The sequence below is a fragment of the Camellia sinensis genome, unplaced genomic scaffold, assembly GCF_055761805.1.
Source record: "Camellia sinensis isolate YWXY unplaced genomic scaffold, ASM5576180v1 Unanchor3, whole genome shotgun sequence".
In the NCBI taxonomy this organism is placed as follows: Eukaryota; Viridiplantae; Streptophyta; class Magnoliopsida; order Ericales; family Theaceae; genus Camellia; species Camellia sinensis.
In genome coordinates this window covers 19487831-19511552 of record NW_028129178.1, presented here as the reverse complement: position 1 = coordinate 19511552, position 23722 = coordinate 19487831, and the positions used below count along the sequence as shown (strand labels likewise).

General features: G+C 40.8%; 1 protein-coding gene across 2 annotated transcripts in view; it reads right to left on the bottom strand.

Annotated features, from left to right (window-relative positions):
* The window catches only part of LOC145816172 (uncharacterized), a 33591-nt gene extending 10296 nt beyond the window's left edge, over window positions 1-23295 (bottom strand). Inside the window, exons 1-6 of one of the 2 annotated variants that reach the window (XM_082912460.1) lie at window positions 16828-23295; window positions 16651-16715; window positions 16421-16499; window positions 9599-9682; window positions 9423-9503; window positions 8842-8963 (exon numbers count right to left, since the gene is read on the bottom strand). In XM_082912460.1, coding sequence (XP_082768586.1) covers window positions 8842-8963; window positions 9423-9442 — 142 coding nt within the window. In that variant the 5' untranslated portion in view covers window positions 9443-9503; window positions 9599-9682; window positions 16421-16499; window positions 16651-16715; window positions 16828-23295. The remainder of the gene's footprint in view (window positions 1-8841; window positions 8964-9422; window positions 9504-9598; window positions 9683-16420; window positions 16500-16650; window positions 16716-16827) is intronic. The other variant, XM_082912461.1, reaches the window with a different exon arrangement.
* Window positions 23296-23722: the final 427 nt, after the last annotated feature.

The following is a 23722-nucleotide window of genomic DNA, read 5'->3' as shown; positions in this document are numbered from 1 at the left end:
CCTTCACTGCACTCTATCTACCACTCCATCCCACACCCCTTTCGCCTTAAAGGTAGCCCTCAAAGGAAGGAAGCCCCAAATAGGAAACTGCTAACTGAGCCACCTTACACCCCAAAATAGCTGCCAACACCGGAAGACGAACCACCTTGCCCATAGGAATTAATTCTGACTTGGCCAAATTAACTCGGAGCCCAGACACCGCCTCAAAGCACAACACCACACATCGTAAATGCCCAATTTGATCTGCATCCGCATCACAAAAGATAAGCACATTATCAGCATAAAAGAGATGAGAAACCACCAAAGGAGCAAGCCCTTGCCCCACCTTGAAACCCGTCAACAAACCCCCTTGAACTGCTGTAGACAATAAACGACTCAACGCCTCCATCACCAAAATAAACAATAAAGGAGATAGAGAATCCCCTTGCCATAATCCTCGCCATGCAGCAAAAAAGCCAGCTAGAGTGCCATTAACCAAGACTGATAACCGCACCGTAGAAATGCAAAACTGAATCCACTGCCTCCATCACTCCCCAAAACCAATCCGTTGAAGCACATACACCAAAAAATTCCGATTCACATTATCATAAGCTTTCTCAATATCCAGCTTGCACATAATCCCCGCCTTCCCTTGCCGAACCCGTGAGTCCACACATTCATTAGCCACAAGCACAACATCCAAAATTTGACGACCCCTCACAAACGCATTCTGAGACTCTGACACCACCCCCTCCAAGACACCCCAAAGTCTATTAGCCAGAACTTTAGCAAATAATTTGTAGACACTACCCAAAAGACTGATTGGCCGAAACTCTCTAATATCCTACGCCCCACCTTTCTTGGGAATCAAAGCAATAAAAGTGGCATTAAGACTCTTCTCAAACTGGCCCTCCTGATAAAACTGATCAAATACGGCCATCACTTCCGCCTTCACCACCCCCCAACAATGCTAGAAGAAGGCCATGGAAAAGCCATCCGACTCAGGGACTTTATCCCTGAACACACTTCTCAACGCACCCCAAACCTCCTCCTCTGCAAACAGGCGCTCCAGCATCGACACCGCCTCATCTGAAATAGTATCAAAAGTAACTCCCACCAAATCCGGTCGCCACCCCTCCCCTTCATCCCTATAAAGATGATGGTAGAAACCCACGATACCATTTCGAATATCCACTTCTGAGGAAAGCAGCACCCCATTGACCAACAACCGCCCTATCTGATTCACCCGCCGGTGAGCATTTGCCATTCGATGGAAAAATTTAGTCCCCATCCTTCAACCACAAACACCTGGACTTCTAGCGATAACTAGTCTCCTCCATCCTAGCAATCCGCCCATAATCCTTTTGCGCCCCCTCCCAACACACCACATCATCTACCGACAAGCCCTCTCTTTCTTCCATCTCATCCAACCCCTGCAAAATCAACAAAGTACTCGTCTTCTGTACCTCTAACTGACTAAACACTTCCTGATTCCACCGCTTCAAATTAGATTTAAGCAACTTTAACTTTTGCGCCATCCAGGTACTAGGCAACCCAGCCACACTATAACTCCCCCACCACTCCTTTACCGTCTCGCCAAAACCTCCGAGCTGTAACCACATATTCTCAAAACGAAAAGGCGTTGGGCCACGCCGCACTCCCCCACTATCCAAAAGGACAGGCCAATGATTCGAGACCGGACGCTGTAATCGAGCCTAGAACATCTGGGAGAAATGCTCTTCCCAATCCCCCGTGACCAGGAATCTATCAATACGAGACATTGCCCGACCGCCGAACCAGGTGTAACCCCCTCTCTGCAACGGCATATCGATCAACTCCATCGTATCAATAAAAGAGGAGAACGCCTTCATCGGCCCCATCACCTGCCTACCCCGTCTTCTCTTTTGGACTCTGCACAACGTTGAAATCTCCACCTACACACCAAGGCCTCTCCCAACAAAAAGCAACAGCCTGTAACTCCTTCCAAAGTCTCCCGCTCCAATCTCCTAACCAGCCCATACACCTTCGTAAAAACCCAACGAAAATCATCATCCACACATCTGAACAGACAAGATAAGGAAAAACTTCCCACCTCTACCCCCTCCTGCACCACCACCCGATTATCCCAACACATAAGAACACCACTTGCTACCCCTATAGCTAGTTGGAAGGCCCAATCCACATGCCTACCACCCTAGATATCCCTTAAAACATCCACCCCCACACACTCCATTTTGGTTTCCTGAAGGCACACCACATCCGCTCTAGCACTCTTCAGTACTGATTTAACCACTACCCTTTTTCCTTTATCATTTAAACCCCGCACATTCCAAATCAATATTTTCAAATGCATGGCAACAACAAAGGATCTCCACGCCCCTTCCTCATCCGCCGACCAGCCCCGGTCCTATTACAATCATAATTAATGGAGCACTCTAATCTGCGTAATTCCCGGCCTCCTCTATCCTTCTGGCCCGTGCTCTGTAACTCTTGCACCCTTGACACACCCCCTCGCCATCACATCTCAATGGCCGAAAACAGTTTCAAAGCCTCTTCCTCATGCCCTTCAAAAGAAACACCCAAAAATTTACTAACCTCAACAATTCAAGCCAACACCCACTCAGAATCCTCATTCGACGTTGGTGGCTATTCTGTCTGGAAATGCACCTCCGAATCCTGTGCTGTATCGGACTAAGAGATGGGCGCCACCATTTCCCCAGCTTCCATTGCCAATGGCTGAAGGACTATAGCTAGGCCATCACCAATCTCGACCCCACCAACCACCGATTCTGCCCCCACTCTTCATGGTCCTCCTGACATCTCTATTCTGCCCTACCGAGCTCCTCTCCAAGCAGCGGAAGTAATCCACCAGCCACTGTGTGCTGCCCATGGTGTAACAGCAACGTAGGAGACCCCACCGGCCTGAGAGGCGTTAACGTGTCGTCCGTCCCCCAACATTAGCGCCTCACCACCGTTATTCCGGTGACCTGACCCAATAGCAGCGTATAATGACCCGAAGACCTGGTCTATCGTCGGGTTCACCTGTGGGCCCACCTTCCTTGCTGGAACAGGTAATCCTTGAGCTAGGGCCCGAGAAGAGTTCAAAAACCCACTGGGCCACACAACTGGATCTCTAGTTAAAGAAGACTGGGCCACATGCATAGGCACCCAAGTGGTAGAGCCTAAAACCCCCTGGCCCACCTTCTTAACTTGAGAGGCCACAGGGCCCAAATTTCCCTGGCCCAATTTATTGATTAAAGGCCTTGCATATGGTCCACCACATACCCATCTCTCAGACCCAACTTCCCAAAGCTACGACTTTCCCTAAATCGTCCATACCCCCAATTCCGCCGATCTTCACGCCTCCATACTCGGGTTTCCATATTCATTACAGTCGCCAGCTGGGAAGCTTCAACTAACGGCCCCGACTCCGGCCAAACTAGTAACAAGTACAACCACGACTTCCAACAGAGCAAAACCCTAGCAGTAAGGCTTCTCCCTTTTCGAACCAGCAACCGAACCATTCCCAAGTTAGTCGACTGTTCGTCGACCTCCACAAAACCCCCACACCAATCGCCGATAGCCCGATAGGTTTCTTTCCCACGGAGGTGAAAAGGTATACCCATCACTTTAACCCATTTATACATCCCTGCTCCCGACGTCTTCCCCTTGTCGCAGAGCACAGTCGGTGACCACCATCACAGAGCTAAATTGCATCCATCAATCACCCATCTGCGGCACAACACACCTTCGACCTCACTCCAAGCTGGGAAAACAAACAAGAAAGCCTGACTTCCTATCAGACAAATCTCCACTCGCCCAACCCCCTTCCACCAACGGCCAACCCAATCCACCATAGCTGAGAACCCAACTCCTCTGCTCCCCACCTCTCCCACATAACCCATCAGCACCCTCTCCAACAAATGAGACCACCCCTCCTCTGACACACCCTGCACTACCACCTCATCAACCTCTAGCAAGTCAACTACCCCCGCAGCCGCTGTGGCCACTCTTTACCCTTTCAGCGCCTTCTTACTCACATCAATTCAGATCACCCAACCATCCCCTTTAGCAAATCCTTCCAAAACCAATGCCACACCCTCCCAGCCTTCCCCAAAATCCGAAATGGAAAGAAAAATCTGAGTTCTTTTACCCTCCGAGGTAACCACGATCTGAAACGAAGAACTGCCATCGCCCTTTGTACGAATCCAAACCGCCACACTGTGTCGTTTCCCCTCCAGTCGACCCGCAAACGATTGACGGCCTTGGTTCCGCAATGCCCATCTCATCTTCTCACCTATCCATCATACTTCAAACCCCACCAACCTGACTTCCCACGCAAGCCTTGTCCTCGCTCCACAATGGACAAACATCAATGACCCCCAGACATCTCCAACGTCTCCTCAATCTCAAAGGACCGTCCGCCAAGAAAGAGGATCCGCCAGCGAGGGCCACTCTCCTCCCTCATCGGAAGCATTCCAGGTAATTACCACATCCCACCGGAAATCGCTTCTAAATATGAAAATAATTAGAGAGAATTTTTCCTAAAACAATCAAATATACCTACATTTCTCGCCTATATTGAAGAAGTAAAATGTGTGCATCATTCATCAATAAAAATAAAAAATATATATTATAGTTTGTTTTAGTATCAACAGTAAGCTCCAATATCGATATATGAATATATCACATACTCAAAAGGGTAGCATCTACAAAAAAAAACAAAAAATAATAATTATTTACGATATAATTAATTTCAAACTTACATAAAAAAATGTAAAATATTTTATATTTATTTCAAAAAATAAATAAATAAATAAGATTATAACATATACGTGAATCAAGTGCCACACCATGTATCTTCCAATAGTTTCTCCAACTTTTCTAAGACCACAGGATGGTGTTTCCAAACGAGCATTTGGCCTTTCGCTTTTAAGACAGACTTTGCAATATTCAGGGCCAATTGAAACTCCATCAATTTCACACAACAGATCGTCACTGATAAGAAGTCCCAAGTCAATTGGACTATTGGTATACGTGAACTATCTAAAAAGACTTTAATTACATCCCACAATAATGATAATACTATTAAAATCAAGTACTAATTGAACACATTCTGCCACAATCTAACAATAATCGAATAAACACCAAATAAGAAATGTAAAGCCCCAAAATAATAACCCATCTTACGATAATCAATAGAAAACACAAACAAGCTAAATATTAACATTTTATTTATATTCCTTTACCATACAAAAGATGACATATCCGAGTATACATTCATAAATCTTAGATCTTGAATCTATAGCATATGTCACATATGAGTAAACTGAAATAAAAGTGTAATACAAATAAGTTAAATCCGAATGGCTACATCTTCCCAAGACATTACTTGGTTACAACAAAATGGATAAAGTCAAACAATTAAAAGCCTTAGACTTGTACAAAATATAATTACAACAAAAGAAATAAAAATGAACCTTCAACTCCACGGTCCTCCCAATCTAAATCGTTGGTGGAGGCATATCACCAGCAGCTGAAAGTTGTTTTCCACGTAGGGTGGGCTAAAACCCAGTTTTGATATTTTAACACTATGTATGAAACTTAACGAAATCACAAGGTGAATATGCACATGCATGCCATTTGCCAAAACATTATACTTTTCCATCTCAAAATAATGCAATGTCATTATCAATATATTTCAATTCATGAAAATACACTTTTATATCAGAAAATAGGGCAGCGAATACAAAACACTGGGAATCTCTAAATACGTGTTTGTCAGTAGGCTATACAAACACTACCAAAGTCATTTTACCAGTACTAACCAGAAAGATCGACACCTAATCGCACGGGTTTCTAAACTTTTACTAAGGACACGTAGGCCAACAATATAAACCACCACCACACGTCCTAACCAGATTCACTATGGTATACACCTTTTTTTTTCCAAAAAACAATACATTTTCAATGTTCAAGTATGAAACAATGCTCGATGCAAGAAGTATGAGCAATCAGTTTTAATTTAACCTAATCCTCATGCAATTTCTATAACAATCAAAGCTATCTTCTACCGATAGCCCAAAACAGATACATCTACTCAACAGATAAATTTTTCAACAATAGCTAAAATCTCGTAATTTCAAAACGGGAGCGATAATACATATCTGACTCCACTCTCATTATCAACAAATACATTCTCCTTACATTTTTGAATCCCAACAACTTTTTCTTTACTTTCATAAACCAAACCTCCATGATTTCCGAACAAAATCTCCTCTGTTCTTTATAATCTCAATTAAGGAAGAAGTTTCCAAAATTTCAACACAACCCAACAATATATACACTCCCACAACCTTTCTCTAGAATTTATTCAAAAAACCCCTATTTTATATTTCAAAATCAAACCCTAAATTTAACCCTAAATTTCCAAATCACTAAATCCTTTTTAAAGAGCAAATAACTAAGCTAAGAATCATATTAAAGGTTGAAGATATCGCTACATCAAGTTTAGAAGAGGAAAAAAACAAGAGTTGAAGTTTGATGGAGCCAAAATAAGATCCTCTCCGATTGAAACGACGCTCTCCACGAGCTCTACTTTTTTCTCCAAGGAGCAATGGTGGAGAAATCAACGAATGATGGAGTATTTGTAATTTTAAGGTAAGAACGAGAACGAGAGAGAGAGAGAGAGAGAGAGAGAAAGAATTAGGGTTTGGAATGTTTTAGAGAGAGGAATGAAAAAAGTAATTTAAAAACCCTTTTTCCCGAACTGATATACGCACAGACCGCTCGAGCGACCAAACCACCACTTGAGCGTCAGACACAATAAGTGAGATGGCTTAAGCGATCAAAACAACACTCGAGCGCACGATGACCCCTTGCCAGAAATTTTGCAGACTAGACTGCTCAAGTACAAAAAAGACCGCTCGAGCGAAGATCACCTTACTCTAAGAAGTTTTGCAGACTTGCAAAAATAATGGGAGATCTCAAATACTGCTCGAGTGACCAAAACACGAACTCGAGTGAACAAGAAGAAAACTGGACATCCAGACTTTTGAAAACTAACTCCTAACCTGTTTCAAACACAACCAACAACTCAACTCAACTACCATCAAGATGATAAAGGACATAAACAATAATTAAACGTACAGAATCCTAGATCTAAGAGTATGAAATGGGTCGGGTCTAAACCGGAACAATTATAATAAATCTAGCCAAATAATTGTGCTTAAACATAGGCATAGCAACCCCTAGTAGTTCATGCTAGTAGACATGAAACAAATGTGAGATTAACGACAAAAAGACAATATAGGTGACACAAAACAAAGAGCACATAATCAATGTCAAGAGGTCAAGTCCTGTCTTTTCCAACAAGTCATTTGTGCCTAGTTAGTGTCCATCAAGTTTCATCGACATCCGACACTATTTAATCATTTTAGTGTGTCAACTGGTTTGGAAAAAGAGTGTCTTAAGGACAAGTTTTCACAAACGGGTATTAAGCTCCAGATTTAAAATCGGGACCAGATTTAAAATCGGGAATCGATTTCGAGTCTCGTCTTTTCTTATAAATCATTTGTGCCTAGTTAGTCGTGTGTGTCTAGTTTCGCTGGCATCTGACATTGTTTGACCATGTTAGTGTGTCAACCGATTCAGAAAAAGAGTTTATTAAGGACAAGTTTTCACAAACAGAAAGTAGGCTCCAAATTTAAAACCGAGAATCAGTTTCAAGTCCCGTCTTTTCCTACAAGTCATTTGTGCCTAGTTAGTCGTGTGTGTCAAGTTTCGTTGACATCCAACACCGTTCGACCATTTTTGTGTGTCAACCGGTTCGGAAAAAGAGTTTCTTAAGGATAAGTTTTCACAAACGGAAATTAGGCTCTAGATTCAAAATCGGGAATCAATTTCGAGTCCCTTTTTTTCCTACAAGTCATTTGTGCCCTAGTTAGTCAAGTGTGTGAAGTTTCGTTGACATCCGACATCGTTTGAGCATTTTAGTGTATCAATAGGTTCAGAAAAAAAGTTTCTAAAGGACAAGTTTTCACAAACGAGAATTATGCTCTCGATTCAAAACTGGGAATCGATTTCAAGTCCCGTCTTTTCCTACAAGTCATTTTTGCCTAATTAGTTGTGTGTGTCAAGTTTTGTTGACATCCAACGTCGTTTGAACATTTTAGTGTAGCAACCGATTTGAAAAAAGTCTCTAAAAGACAAATTTTCACAAACGAAAATTAGGATCCAGATTAAAAATCGGGAATCAATTTCGAGTCCCGTCTTTTCCTACAAATCATTTGTGCCTAGTTAGTCATGAGTATCAAGTTTCAGTGACATCCTACACCGTTTGAGCATTTTAGTGTGTCAACCGGTTCAGAAAAAGAGTTTCTAAACGACAAGTTTTCACAAACGGAAATTAGGCTCCAAATTCAAAACCAGGAATTGGTTTCGAGCCCTATCTTTTCCTACAAGTCATTTGTGACTAGTTAGTCGTGTGTGTCATGTTTCATTGCATTCCGACATCGTTCGAGCATTTTAGTGTGTCAATCGGTTCAGAAAAAGAGTTTATTAAGGAAAAGTTTTCACAAACGAAAATTAGGCTCCAAATTCAAAATCGGAAATCAATTTCGAGTCCCATCTTTTCTAAATCTTGTTTTTAGATAAGGGTAGCATCGTGTGTCGCTATGTGTGTGCTGCAGAGAGGAGGGGGGGTGTGGTTAAGGATAGAGGGGAGGTGTTTGTAGGTTTCAAGACCATAACTTATAAAAATGTAGAATAAGGTTATCCTACAATCCTATAGTCTCCTTAGGTAATATGTTGACCAACAAGGTAACCATACAAAATTATTGAGAGCATGTTTAGTTTACCCACCTTTAGTCTTCTTCTCTGACATGCAATCCAATTTCAGTCCCATGGATGAGTGGTTCATTCCATATATCCTCAAAAATTGCAAATGCCCATTAGCCTTATTGATAAAAGCTGAGAAGGAAAACCTGTACATTGTAACAGTAAAACACTCAGGCTTATTGATAAAATAAAAGACCTGAAGCTCCAGATTTAGTTATTGTTCCCAAGTTTGATCAAATCCTCATTTGTCATACCTATACCTCTATCACAAATGGATAGGATCTTCTTTTCTTTGTTTAATTTAATCTGCATTTATCATATTATATAAAGCTTAAAAGATAAGTCAAGTTGTAAATCTTCTTTTCTTTGTTTAAATATGCAATTATTATATTAAAAGCTTAAAAAATTTTAAAAATAAATTAACTTTTGGTGTGTGTGTGTGTGTGTGTGTGTGTGTGTGTGTGTGTGTCTGTTTGTTTGTTGGGTTTTGGTGGAAACAAGTCATACTGTGCAGTCTTTACATAAATCGATTTCAACAAACAAGTTTCACATTCTTGGTGAGGATTTAGACCATATACCATAGTAAAAGCACATAAATTACTAACCTTAATGCCAAGCTTAGCATTATCACCTTCACCCAAGATCTCCTTATCTGTGAGTGAGAGGAACCTAATATTATCCAATGTCTGAATTGGAATAGAATAACAATTAAATCCAATACAACAAATAGTCATAAGAAATTTAATAACCAAGGAAATTTCCAAGAAAAAAATATACGTACATCAGAAGCGTTACTCCCTCAAGAAGATATATTTATTGCTGTATGTCCATAAGCCGAGACAACTTTTTTAGTCTTCCACATTATCTAATCAATTAATAACATCATAATAAATAATTAAAAAAATGATTGGTTGCTAAGAGAACATCATATCAATAAAAAGGAGAAATGCCACAGCACCCAAAAAAAAAAAGAAAAACATGGTCTAATTCAGACTTTCAAATTCAAATAAATGGGAAAATCCGAACATACAAACGTCTGGTGCTCAAAAATCTGACTCAGACTATGTGATCTCATTCAGACTATCTAGGGAAAAAGGATACTATTCTTTAGATAAAGATACAAAAATAAAAATAAAAAAGGAGAGAGAGTAGGTGATGGCTTAGGGTGAACAGCGGTGTTGGGATGTGGATGAGGCACGTATGAGGTGGACAAAGTCGGTGATGGCTTAAGGTGAACAACGGTGTTGTAGGTGTAGGGAAAAAGAAAAGAGAGTCGATAGAAGATAGAAGAGGTATGGTGAGAAAGAAGAAATGGGAACAGTGAGAGTGAGAGTGAATTTAATCTGAACCCTTCACTTTTTAGTTGGGATTATTGAAACCATTCTAACCAAACAAAAGAGAGAAATATTTTCAAAATTTAATATAACTATAAACTGAGCTAACTACACAAAAATCACCTAAATGAACATCTATTATTCTAGAAACAATGAATCAAATGCAAAAGTTAAAAAACGAACTCATCAATAATGAAAATTTAGTGTTTGATTTTTCCTTGGACTTGCAAGTACCTTATTCACAAATCACAATGCTATTTTGATCTCACTAAAGATTTTGGGTCTGTAATCCATCCCATTGAAGTAGGAAATTCATATATCAAAAATATAACCAAAACATATATATCTGTATGTGTTTCTTTCTAAGGGAAGTATCTGGGGGTCCTTCTTATGCATGGGAGAGTTCCAAGAGGGCATTTTAACCATATCCTTGAGAGAAAGCAAAAGAGTTTGGCTGGGTGGAAAACTATAGTACTCTCCCTGGCTGCCAGAACTACTCTTATTCAAGCTGTGAGCTCTGCCATCCCTGCTTATACTATGCAAACTTATGCTTTGCCTAAGAAAGTGTGTGATGAGATTGATAAGCTTAATAGAAACTTTTTGTGGGGGGATACCCCTGAGAGAGAGAAAATTCACTTGGTTAACTGGGATAAGGTTTGCCAGTCAAAAAATGCTGGTGGACTTGGTATCAAAAAAGCCAAGGATCAAAACCTGGCTCTTCTGACTAAACTGGGTTGGAAACTTTTGAACAAAGATGATAGTTTGTGGTGCACTGTTGTCAGTTGCAAGTATTTGAGGAACTTTCAGTTCTTTAATTGGCCTAAAGGGAAGTGTGCTTCTTTTGTGTGCAGAAGCATTCTCCAAACTAGGCATACCCTTAGAAAATGGGTGAAGTGGAAATTGGGCAATGGTGCCTTGGTAGATATTTGGAAGGATTGGTGGTGTGGGGATCAATCCTTTGCGGATTTAATGCCCAACACACACCAAACCAACCATACAACTACTGAGGGTTCTAGTTCTGTGGCTGAGTTTGTTACTGATCATGGTGAATGGGATGTTGTAAGACTTTCTTTAATGTTCCCTCTTAACATTACATCTATCATTTTGAATACTCCACCTCCTTCTAACAATAACTCTGATAGTCCCGATCGGAAAGGCACTCAGTGTGGTGAATTTCTTGTGGCCTCGGCCTATAAATTAATCATAGGTACTCCAAGGTGTGAGGGAAATTGGAGCTCGCTTTGGAAATTGAGACTACCTCAAAAACTTAAAAGTTTTATGTGGTTGGTCTTGCAAGGAAAGCTACTTACAAACCATCTAAGACTGAAAAGGGGTCTCACCCCGGACCCAACCTGTTCTAGCTGTTGTGGGGTAGAGGACCTACAACATATGTTCTGAGATTGCTATAAAGCCAAAGAGGTGTGGTTGGCTTTGTGTGGTAGACAGTGGTACATGAGGATGAATAGGCAGAATTGGCAAGATTGGCTTTTTTCGAACTCCAAAAATAAACATCTTTTTAATACTCATACCACTTGGTCTACTGTGTTCATTGTGACTCTTTGGACAATCTGGAAAAACAGGAATTCAGCCATCTTTGATGATGCTTCACCTCTTCCTCAGGAGAGCACCAAATTTATTTTTGATTACTCTAAAGATAAAGACTTGGCTTTTAATGTTTCGATTACACATCCAAGGCCTGTACTTAGATTGATTAATTGGGTTCTTCCACCTATACGAAAAATTAAGCTGAACATTGATGGTAGCAGAACTGTGGGAGTTAGAGGAGGATTTGGAGGAGCCTTTAGAGATGAAAGAGGCAGTTGGATATGTGGATATTATGGCAAGATGGATAGTGGCACGAGCTTGGAGACAGAGCTGTGGGCTCTTTACAAGGGCTTGACAGTGCTGTTGCAACAAGGAATGCATGGAGTGATCATTGAATTTGATGCTCAGCAAGTGGTGCAATTGATGGGAGAAGATACAACCGACAAATTCCCATTCAAAGGGTTGTTGGAGGATGCCAAGATCATCTTCAGGGGATGTGAATGCACCATCCAACATGTGTTCAAGGAAGGGAACTTGTGTGCAGATGCTTTAGCTAAGCTGGGAACCGCCCAACCTGAAGAAATGCTGGTGGTAAAGGAACCACCATTCGAAATTAGGAGCTACTTGGTAGCTGATATGGTTGGGCTCTCTAGTGAAAGAGCCTAGTTTCTGTTTTATTTCTGTCGTACCAAAAAAAAAAAAAAATAAACGAAGATGTGTAAGCATGTGAATTTCTAATAAAAATAACAGAACCAATGTGATAACCCGACTCCATATTATGCTTTCATTCTTTAATTATCTATGTGATTATATGTTTGGTGTGAAATTGCATGTTTAATTGTGTGAATGATATGATTTTGAATTTCTATCTGTTGGTTGCAGGAAAAACTGTTAAAATTAGAACTTTGAGCTGAAAATTGAAGGTCTTAGAGACGATAGAAAACAAAATTGATTGAATATTTGTGATCAGCATGATTTTTAGAGCCTAATATGAAGTTTTTTAAAAATTTGATTCGGAATGAATTAACTGCATTTAATTAAACTAGCAAGTTAAGTTAGAACTAATTAACCTACACTTTTAACTTAAATTAAGATAGATATATCTGAGAGCCTTAGAGAACTTAGACTTAGACTCAAAAATATCTTGTTGGGAGGTTATAGAGAGAGAGAGAGAGAGAACAGGAGGAGAAAGGGAGAAGATCAACTAGAGGCTTGAAAGCTTGGGAATTTGAAGGGGAAATTCAACGAATTAGCTCAAGGTATGTATAAATCAACTCAAACTCTAGGAATACCTCTTCACTTGTTTAAAACTAAGACCTGAAATGGAGATTTCACACCCAAAAGAATGGAATTGAACTTGGATTCCTTGGATTTGTTTGATTTAAGAGTGAATATCTTCATATTTGTTTGTCCTGAGGTTACTTGTGAGAACTTGAGCCCTAATCTTTAGCTTTTGTAGGATTTGAACTTAAAGAGTTACTTATGAAGTGAAGCTCTAAGTGAACTTGGATGAACATGAAGAAATTCATGAAAACATGGAAGCTAGGGTTTTAAATTGAGAATTTAAGCAAGAATTAATCCAATTGAGTTTGAATTAGGTACATATATCATGTTTTTGAAGTCGTTTTATATGAATCAAGCCTTGAAAATGAGTTTGGAACCTTGGAATTTGATCAATTTTTGGACTGCTCAGGGAAACCCAAAACCGCACGTGCACGGAGCTCACAGCCGCACGTGCGGAACCCAGAACAAAACAGAGCCGAGCATTCTGCTTTTATTGCATGTGCGGGCTGCACGTTCGGTGAGGGGCTTCCGCACGTGCAGAAAACAGGGAGAAAATTTGTCAATTTCTGTTAACCACTTTGACCCTCTAAACCTGTTTATGAGCATGTTTAGACCCTCCGAAATGTCTAAAGATAAACAGAAAATGAATGAATCGTAAAATGATTAAATAAAGGAAAAGGCTAATAAATGAATGAATTGTTTACCGAATTCGTATATGTGTTATGTTGTGTAGGTCACCTGCCAAAAGGACCACCACACGACCAATATCACTGAGTAATAGTATTATAAAGATATGCTTCAAGCATTTATTTTCCTTCTTAAAGGATATGCTTTCTGCAATTTGTATTTTGTTTGAAATGAATGAGTTTCATGAAATGTAAATGACATATGAAATGTGGGCCTGAGGCCATTCTATTTTGATATGATTTGCTTGGACCTGAGGTCGTTCTGAACAGTTGTGACTATGTTGGGCCCAAGGTCGTTCTGTTTATAAGATGGGCCTAAGGCCGTTTTGTTAATATGTTGGGCCTAAGACCGTTCCGTGTTATGTTGGGTCCAAGGCCGTTCCGTGTTATGCTGGACCTGAGGCCACTCCATAATGTGATTATGAACATTGTTATGAAAGATACATTTGAATGTTTTCTTAAGGCACATGCTCATTTATTAAACCTCTTTACTTTATTATTATTCATTAAGCTTTGCTCACTCCGTATTTTATATGTATGTAGGTGATCAACCTGGAGACCAACCTTAGGTCAACCTCAGGAGTCACTTTTGTGGATCTGCACTGTCGAGCCTCCAAAATGGAGCTTTACCTTTTGCAAATTCCCGTGTGAATGTTAAACCTTTGGTTAATTTTGTTATGATGCTTGCTATGAAGATGTAACTTTAGGCCCCATTTGTTTTGGGGTGTAGAGGGTGGGATGGAATTAGGATGGAGGTGGGGCCCATTTAGTGTTGTGTTTGTTTGTAGAGTTGGGAAAGGGAATACGATGGAGGAGGGGATTAAGATGGAGGTTGGAAGGGAGATTGGAATGGAGGAGATGGAGGTGGTATTAGAAAAATAGTGAGGGGACTAGAAATTTTTTTATTTTTTACATATTGGGCTTTTTTTTTTTTTGAACATTAATGTTTAATTTTTTGTATTTTTTTATTTGTTTTATTAGTTTATGTAAAAATAATTTAACAATTCCTACACTAACAACTATCATCAAAACAAACACAATTTTACTTAATCATCTCACTAACAATCCCCTCACTATTAATTCCCTCACTATGAATCCCCTACATTCTACCTCTGAAAACAAACGGGGCCTTAAGGTGATAACTCCTTATGTATAAGTTTTGTTAGGATACCCTAATATGTATTGTGTGTGATTATATTAACTTGAACATGTAAGCACTGCTCAATGGACATTATGCTATATTATTTGCTTACGCTTAGGCTCCATTATTGTAAACTTTATGTAATCTGTCTTAGGCCGTAGGTAATCAAGGGATTACTGGCCGGTTATAATCCAAACTTTTAGGGGCGAGTTTGGATTGTGACGACCAATAAGTGAAAAAAGATTTTGACCAATGAGGAATACATGCACATGGGTCACAATTATGGGAATTTCTAATCATATAGATCCATAAAAGGTTAAAAAATCACTCATTTTTATAAATTTAGTTTTCTAAAATCAAATTCTATAAAAGAGAAGGAGAAGGGGATAGAAGAAATTTGTGAGCAAGTTAATCGAACCACTAAAATTCTTTTTCCTCCCAATACATTTTGCATAGGAAACATAGTAGCAGGAAGTTAGCCACTAAAATAGGGCATTATGTAAAAGATACAATTGGCGTTTTTTGCTGAATGGCCATCAAGCTATCGGGTGTGCTTTCTGATGAGCTCACTATTGCAACCCTACGTAAATCTTGCTCTGTCACACAGTAAGCTTAACAACAACAACAAAAAAATTATTTTGTTACATTTTTTTATTTTGGTAAAATTATGAAAATATTCTCCTATTATTGATTTTAAAAATCACTCATTTTTATAAATCTTATTATAAAGGGCAAATTACGAGGATTGTCCCTGTATTTTGGTCCTTATCTTTCTTTGGTCCCTATAATTTCAATTGACTTGATTTTAGGCATCAATTTGTGACTCTATAATTTGGTCTAATTTATTACAACTCGTAGCATTTTTTTTATTATTATAGAAAATACGTACATAAGTGACATGCCACATTTTTAAAAATAAAAAAAATAAATTTACTCAACTCAGTGAGTTAACCTTAACCATTTAGGTGATAATTTCCTGTCAAAAACACTAACCGCATTATTGATTGAACCAAATAGACACAAAATTATAAATTTAGGATCAAAATTGAGTCAATTGAAAATGTACAGACCAAAATAATACAAGAGGCAAACTATAGGACCATCAGTGTAATTTGACCTATTATAAATCTAGTTTTTTAATTTACAGTATCAAATTTACAAGAAAAACTCTTGGTTTTGTTGCACGTACACGAATTTGGGACCAAATGCATCACAGTTTACTTTGTATGTTACCAGTTCTTTTCTTTTAAGCAACAATCCAAATAATTGGAACCCCACTTATGAATTTCCAAACCATTCCATTCCATTCCATCGCTATCCTTGAAAAGCTGCATCTAATTGATTAAGCCATCTTAAAGACTAGCTCAGAGGATGGATACCTAATACCCAGATCCAAACACTGTATATACATACATATATACATATATACACATATTATATACATACATACACAAACACACATGTATGGAATATAGGTTATGATGATAGATCTATGGCAGAGTAAGCAAATAAAAACGTTAAGACTCTGGAAAACAATATAAGAGAACAGAAATGCCAATCTTCATGATTAGGATTTTCATGATTAGGAAGAACAAGAAATAGAGAACTCATACCTATTATTCTGTTCAAATACCAATCTTCAGTGAACAACTATTGGATTTAGCTAATCTTCTTTGCCCCAAATGCCAAAACCTAACGACAAATTGGTGATTTTTATATTGAGATTATAAACCTAAATCTCACTACAGAGTATAGATTTCTGACATAGCATAATTAGGTCGCGCCCGCGCACACACACCAAAAAATAAAAAAGGAAGTGGAAAGTAGAGAGAGAATCAACTACCGAGCCAGAATGAAGTGGCGATGGTGTAGCACAGAAACAGAAAACGGCGGAAACCCGACGGTCACCTGAAAAGGAATGAACACTCCGGTCAGGAGTGCCGGAATTAGCACTTCGACGGATAAGTCAGTGTATACTCTCTTGGTTGCTTATATCTTAAACTTAATTGTTCTCACGTACCTCGTGTTAGCTGATACTCTCTTTATTTATAGTTGTCCTTGATGTCCACGGTTAGGCCCACCTTTCTTCCAATGAATAATCCCTCATTCGGCTAACTGTTCTTACTCGGCCAGGTCTACAGCTGATAATTCGACTGATCTGGTTACTCGAACTCTGTCCCTCCCTGATGGAGCCGTATAGTTCACAACTTGGTTTCTCTCTTCAATCTATTCGGCTTCCGTACGTAACAAAATATATTCGGCCACCACATCTCCGTTTACTAAAGTTAACTATTTGAACATTTTATAATCGTCACTTTTTATAATATATATATATATATATATTTATGATAAGCTCAACATCAAAACCTGATTAATATCTTTTTCAATAAATATGATCAAGTAACTTGTTACAAACTTTCATCTTATTACGCAATTTGGTTTTGAAAAAATTTATAATCGAAAATGTATATTTTTATGAGTATAATGATAAGCCGTTTCAATAAGAGTATCAAATTTTATGAACTTATTTTTAAAATGTTATGTTGAAGTAGACAATATTCCTATTCTAGAGAATAAACAATAAGAATGAATGCAAAATAAGATGCATAAGCAAATTATATTGTGATTTATAAAAGAAGAAAAAAACATAAATGACATATAAGCAGAAAACAAAAATAGTAACAAATAAAAGAATATAAGTAACTCTAAATATATAGAAATATAACAAATAATACAAATTACAAATAGAATATATCAATATTTGATAAAACTCAATTTAGAAACTATTTTTAAAATTTTGTAATGTAAATAATTTGAAGGGTGTGAACTACTGAAATTTTAGGGATGCAAAGTATTCCAATTTAAAATTATCTTATTAATTATTAATATAATATACATAATTTAAAAAAAAAATTAGGGGTGTGACCGCACCCTCTAGATCCGTCCTTGGATGTCATTAATTACAAAAATATCATTTTCCTGTTTTTCTATACTTTTGTACCAAGATTAGTAAGGATAGATGGAAGTCCAAACAAAGAATAATTATCTATTATTCCAAAAACAGCACCATGTCTCTACCTAAGAATAGGAGGCATGCAATCACTTTCGAAGAAAAATAAAAACAACTTGAGAAGTTACTAGAGCTGCTGGCGATGAAGTTGTGAAGCCAACCATCTAAACTCTAGAGAATTGCATAAACGAAGGCAAGAACACTCATGCACATGAGAAGTTATCTAGTAAGTTGGGCCTATCATGTGATTGTGTGCCCACTCAATAGTAAAGGGACACGAAATTATTTTGTCTAAAATATAAGAGAAATAATAGTCAGAGGAAGTAGTTACGTATAACTCAACAATTCAAAAGGACATACAATGTATAATATAAGCGGAATCTACTAAAAAAAAAAAATTCCATGCACATTGTAGGCAAGTTGATGTCCACACATCTTTTTGAAAAGAGTCGTGATTCATAACTGAGGCATGTGACAAGACCAACGGTCATGAGAATTGAAAATTCATTTGACAGAATAGCCAATTGGTTTTTTCCAAGGTCCCACTAAAAAATATGGGCGGTGTTGCATGTATCAATTAATGTATACACTAGTGTATCAACTAGTGTTATGCCATTATTATTGACCCCACCTATTATGTTTATTCATTTCTTTTAATAGGAGTAGGAATAGCAATACCATTTTAAATAGGAGTAGTTCCAATAACTGTATCTGTAGGAGTAAAGTACTTCGTAAGAGTAGCAGTAAGGTACAATTCCTTTGTAATTGAATTGTTTTTGAGAGGGTAATTTATATGTAAATTGGGCCGAGTTGGGTAGTGGGCTGTTCTATGGGCCACGGTAAGAAGGGTAGGGTAAAAAGGGCCCAGGAGTTAGCCCGGTCATAGAAAGCCTCGTATTTAACCCGGTCCCAGAGAGCATTGTAGTTAGCCCGGTCCCAAAAGGGCTTTGCGGTTAACTTGGTCACCACGGCTAAAGTGACAACAGTTAGCTCGGTCACACCTTTTGAGCCGAGGTATGTAGAAGCCTACCACAAGACCTTGCTATTAGTTAGCTCGGTCCAAACTCATCATGGTTAGCACGGTTTTAGACAACCCAGCGCCGAGGTATATGCAGTGAAAGGAAGAACCGAGATAGTTGAAGCTCAATCTATTCTGCGGCTTTAGCATAGCCATGTTATCTCGGTCGTATTGACATCCGACCATAGTAAAACCATCTCACTTGGTTTAAGCAATGAAGGGGGGTGTTGAAGGATAAGCATTATCTTTCTGGAAAGTGATTCCTAGGAGGACTCTGCATGGAGAAGTAAGAGTCCTACAAGGATTGTGCTACGTGGAACCTATAAAAGCCTACAAGGAAGTAACACAACTTTCATTCTCGAATACACAGAGCTTTTGCTTATTTGTCTATTTTGCTGACTTAGGCATCGAAGAGGTATCTGGCACACACCCGCCGGCTAGCTCACGTTTGTGTTTTCAGGGAATAAAGCGACGTCATACGGAGGAATGCAGACTTGATCAACAGGATTATACGAGAAGAATATTTCTTGCTCGTACAATTGGCGCCGTCTGTGGGAATATCAGACAAAAAACAAAGCTTCTTGATCAAGTTTCCCTCACTAATTAGGAGCAATGGCGCACAACGAAGATTTGCCGCAATCCGCCATCAACGGACAAACCCCAGAGGGGGGTGGGAGACGCGAAGGTCTGCCTTCTATCCCTCCCATGTTGGACTTAGAGCCCCCGCAGCAGAACCCCCGAAGGGATGCAAGGGGGAGGCGGAACAACAGCCCCCGTCACTCTCGCTCACAAAGTCCTGAAAGGCAAAGGCGAAGAATCGACCCTCAAGCTCGAGGATCGCGTGAAAGAGCAGGATGAATTAATAAGGAAGATGGCGGCGGATATAGAGGCCATGAAGCGCCAGATCAAGGGAAAAGGGGTGGCGACAGGAGAGGGGCGTAAAGGCAACACGGCCCCTCGCCACCTAGAAGATCACAGTAGGCATACCACACCACCACAAGCAGAGAATAGGAACCTCAGAACAGGCGACACTCAATCCAGAACTTCCAGAACTCGTCACTCCAGATCTGAGAGGACGAGATCTGAAAGGTCATGCACAGAGGGAAGCACCTATCGGCCCTCGCGCACATACTAGACATCATCCAGGCAGACGGAGTTACCTAGATCGTCCGACTTACGAACTGTGCTAGATGAAAGGGCACGATGGAAGGAGGATGCCAGGGCGCGCGACCCGCACAGAGTTTTTGCCCTTCAGCGGTTGGCTCCTCGGACGCATGGAAGCGTCGAGGTAGGAATGCCAATACCGTACCCTGCTTACGAACCTACGGGCAAAGCATTAGCGATGCTGCAGACCTCACCGTTCGTTCCGGCAATTGAGAACGCGCCCTTACCTTCCGGCTTCCTGCAGCCCAAATTCACCACGTATGAGGGGAAGACGGACCCCTACTCACACTTGAGCCACTTTCGCCATGCTATAGCTGCATACCGACGAAACGAGGCTTTGATATGCATCCTATTTCCATCCAGCCTTGGCGACCTAGGATTAACCTGGTTTGAAAGGCTATCAGAAGGCAGCATCGCCTCCTGGGCACAATTAGCAAAGGCGTTCGTGACAAGGTTCAGGACGAACACCAAAACGCCAGTTGAGACCAGCTTCTCTCTATTGACATGGGCAACAAGGAGACATTAAGATCTTACAATAGTCGCTATTGGGAGACCTTCAACCAGATTGGGGATTGCCCTACCAATCTCGCCATCGCGCAGTACAAAAGAGGTCTTCCAGTCGAGAACAGGCTGAGGGACTCAATCACCATGAAGCCATCCCTCACAATGGAGGCCTTAATGGAGAGGGTACACCAGCACATTCGGGTGGAGGAGGATGGCGCCCGTGCTAAAACAAAGTCTGGTACAACCGCAGTACCAAACAAAAAGACCACGACGAAAGTCAATGCGGTAGAACGTCCAAGCAGAAATGGGCGAGACAGGCGAGACAATGGTGAGGACCAGGATAAAAGATGGTTGAGAGTCCACACTGCCATTACCACGGTATTCAAAAAATCGATCTATCAGATTCTAAGCGAGATACGCGATGAACCTTTTGTCAGATGGCCAACTAAGCTGGGAGAAGCGCAAAAGGACTACGACGAAAGATCCCGGTGCACCTTTCATAAGGAAAAGGGGCACCGCACTGAAAATTGCACACCATTGAGGCAGCATCTAGAGGATTTTGTGGCAGCCGGTCATCTGGACAAGTACATTGAGGGAGGGACGCAGCCAGCCCCCCAGGACCACAACAACCCAAACGGAATGCCAATCGATGCCCCACCTCAAGGCGTGATCAACGTAATCCATGGGGTATTCGAACCTGAGTGCGTATGCAAGCTCAGGGGCATGATCGAGAAGGCTGAGCACTTAAGGGAGGTATTACGTGCCCAACCTACCATCAAAAAGGGGAGAACAGAAGCCACGAACGTCATATCTTTTTCAGATAGAGACTTGGCAAGGATATATTGCCCTCACAATGATGTACTGGTTGTCACTCTCCGAGTCAAGGATTTTGACGTCAAGCGGATTTTGGTTGACCAAGGGAGCTCATGTGAGATAATGTACTACGAAACATTCAATCAATTGAAACTAGAAGACAAAGACTTGGCACCTGCTATATCTCCCCTGATCGGATTCAACTCAATGCCAGAATGGCCAATTGGCAAGATAATCCTCCCAGTCAGAGCAGGAAGCGTGACGAAACAAGTGGAATTCTGGGTATTGAAAGTCCCTTCCACTTAAAACATAATCTTGGGAAGAACATGGCTGCATGCCATGAGATCAGTAGCATCATCCTACCATCAAGTAATGCGGTTCCCCAACGAAGCCGGAGTAATTGAAGAGGTCTTTGGAGACCAAATTATGTTCAAGCAATGCTTCGTCACAGTAAATGGCAGCCGAGCTGCCAAGGGGTTTGTTCAGATGGTGGAAGAACCAGAGAGCAATGAATTGTTCGCGGATGTTGGCAAAGCCGCTGAACAGAAGGCAGTGGAAGACTTGGTACAAGTAAGAATAGATGAAAAGAACCCGAATAAGTTCTTTTTGCTTGGCTTATCTATGTCCAGCACTGAGAGAATAGAGGTCATGGAATTCTTGGCCTCTAACATCGAAGTATTTGCCTGAACGCCGTATGACATGCCTAGCATTGACCCAAGCTTCATCTGTCACCAATTGAACGTCCACCCAACCGCCTGACCAATCATTCAGCGCACTCGCAGATTGGCACTCCACCACGCCGAGATAGTGGCGGAAGAAGTAGGAAACCTACTGAAGGCAGGGGCTATCAGAGAGGTACACTACCCCAGATGGATCTCCAATACAGTGGTGGTGCCAAAAAAGAATGAAAAATGGCACGTCTGGGTAGACTACAAAACAATCAACAAGGCATGCCCAAAGGACAGCTTCCCTCTACCCCGGATAGATCAACTGGTAGACCTAACGGCAAGGCACAACCGACTTAGCTTTCTTGATGCGTACAGAGGCTACCATCAGATCGCTATGTATGAACCAAACCAGGAGGTCAAATCTTTTACAACGCCAAGAGGACTGTACTGCTACAAGGTCATGCCCTTTGGCCTAAAGAACGTAGGGGCAACATTCCAACGGATGGTCACCAAGATGTTTGAACCATTGTTAGGCAGAACAATAGAGGCTTACATCGACGACATGGTGGTCAAGAGCAAGGATAAGAATGACCATCTCAAGGACCTAGGTGAGATGTTTCAGATCCTAAAGAAGCACAAGTTGCGCCTAAATGCGTCCAAATGTGCGTTCGGTGTACGATCTAGCAAATTTCTGGGCTTCTTGGTGACCAACCGAGGTATTGAGGCAGACCCCTCTCAAATCAAAACAATTCAGGATCTGGAGAGGCCCAACTCAGTGAAAGAAGTGCAGCTTCTCACCGGCATGACAGCTGCACTCAACCGATTCATAAGCCGGTCGTCGGACAGATGTCGACCATTTTTTCAAGCATTAAAAGCCAAATTCAAGTGGGACGAAGAATGCGACCGCGCTCTAGAAAGTTTGAAAGAATATATGTCTTCTCCACCACTGCTTGTGACCCCAATACCTGGAGAAGAACTCTTTCTGTACCTGGCAGTTTCACAACACGCAATTAGCGCAGTGCTGGTCCGAGCATAAGGAATCCAACATCTGCCCATCTTTTATGTCAGCAAGACATTACTAGGCGCAAAAACAAAGTGCTTACCACTGGAAAAACTGGCCCTAGCCTTGATGATGGTCTCAAGAAAGTTGTCGCATTACTTTCACGCCCACACCATACTCGTCCTCACAGCCTTTCCATTAAAAGTTTTGTTTGAGAGGGCAAACTTTTCTGGGCGGATCCTAAAGTAGGCAGTAGAGTTGAGACAATTTGACATCAAGTTCCAACCCAGAACCGCGGTAAAAGCCCAAGCCTTGACAGACTTTGTCGCAGAATTCACCCCAGGAAGTCATCATATCTACCCAGTCGACCTGACTGATACAACTGAACTAGGGTTAGAAGTTGAAGCCGGAATAGCGCAACTCCTTGTGCAGGATACCCAGTCAGACCCTAAGGCAGACCAGAGTAAAGTAATGGAGGAAGAAGCAAACCATGCTACACTAAGTCAAGACTCACCAGCAAATAAAGACTTGGTACAATCAGATACCAAGGGGCAAACAGCAAGCATGGACATTGAACGAAACACCAGCAACACTTTTGAAGGCATCATCTGATCCCTCCACTTGCTGGAAACTGTTCGTTGGAGAGATGTGGAAGCTCTTCGTGGACGGAGCGTCCAACAGGCACGGTGCAGGACTAGGCATAGTCCTCACCTCACCAGATGGCCTAGTGGTGGAGCA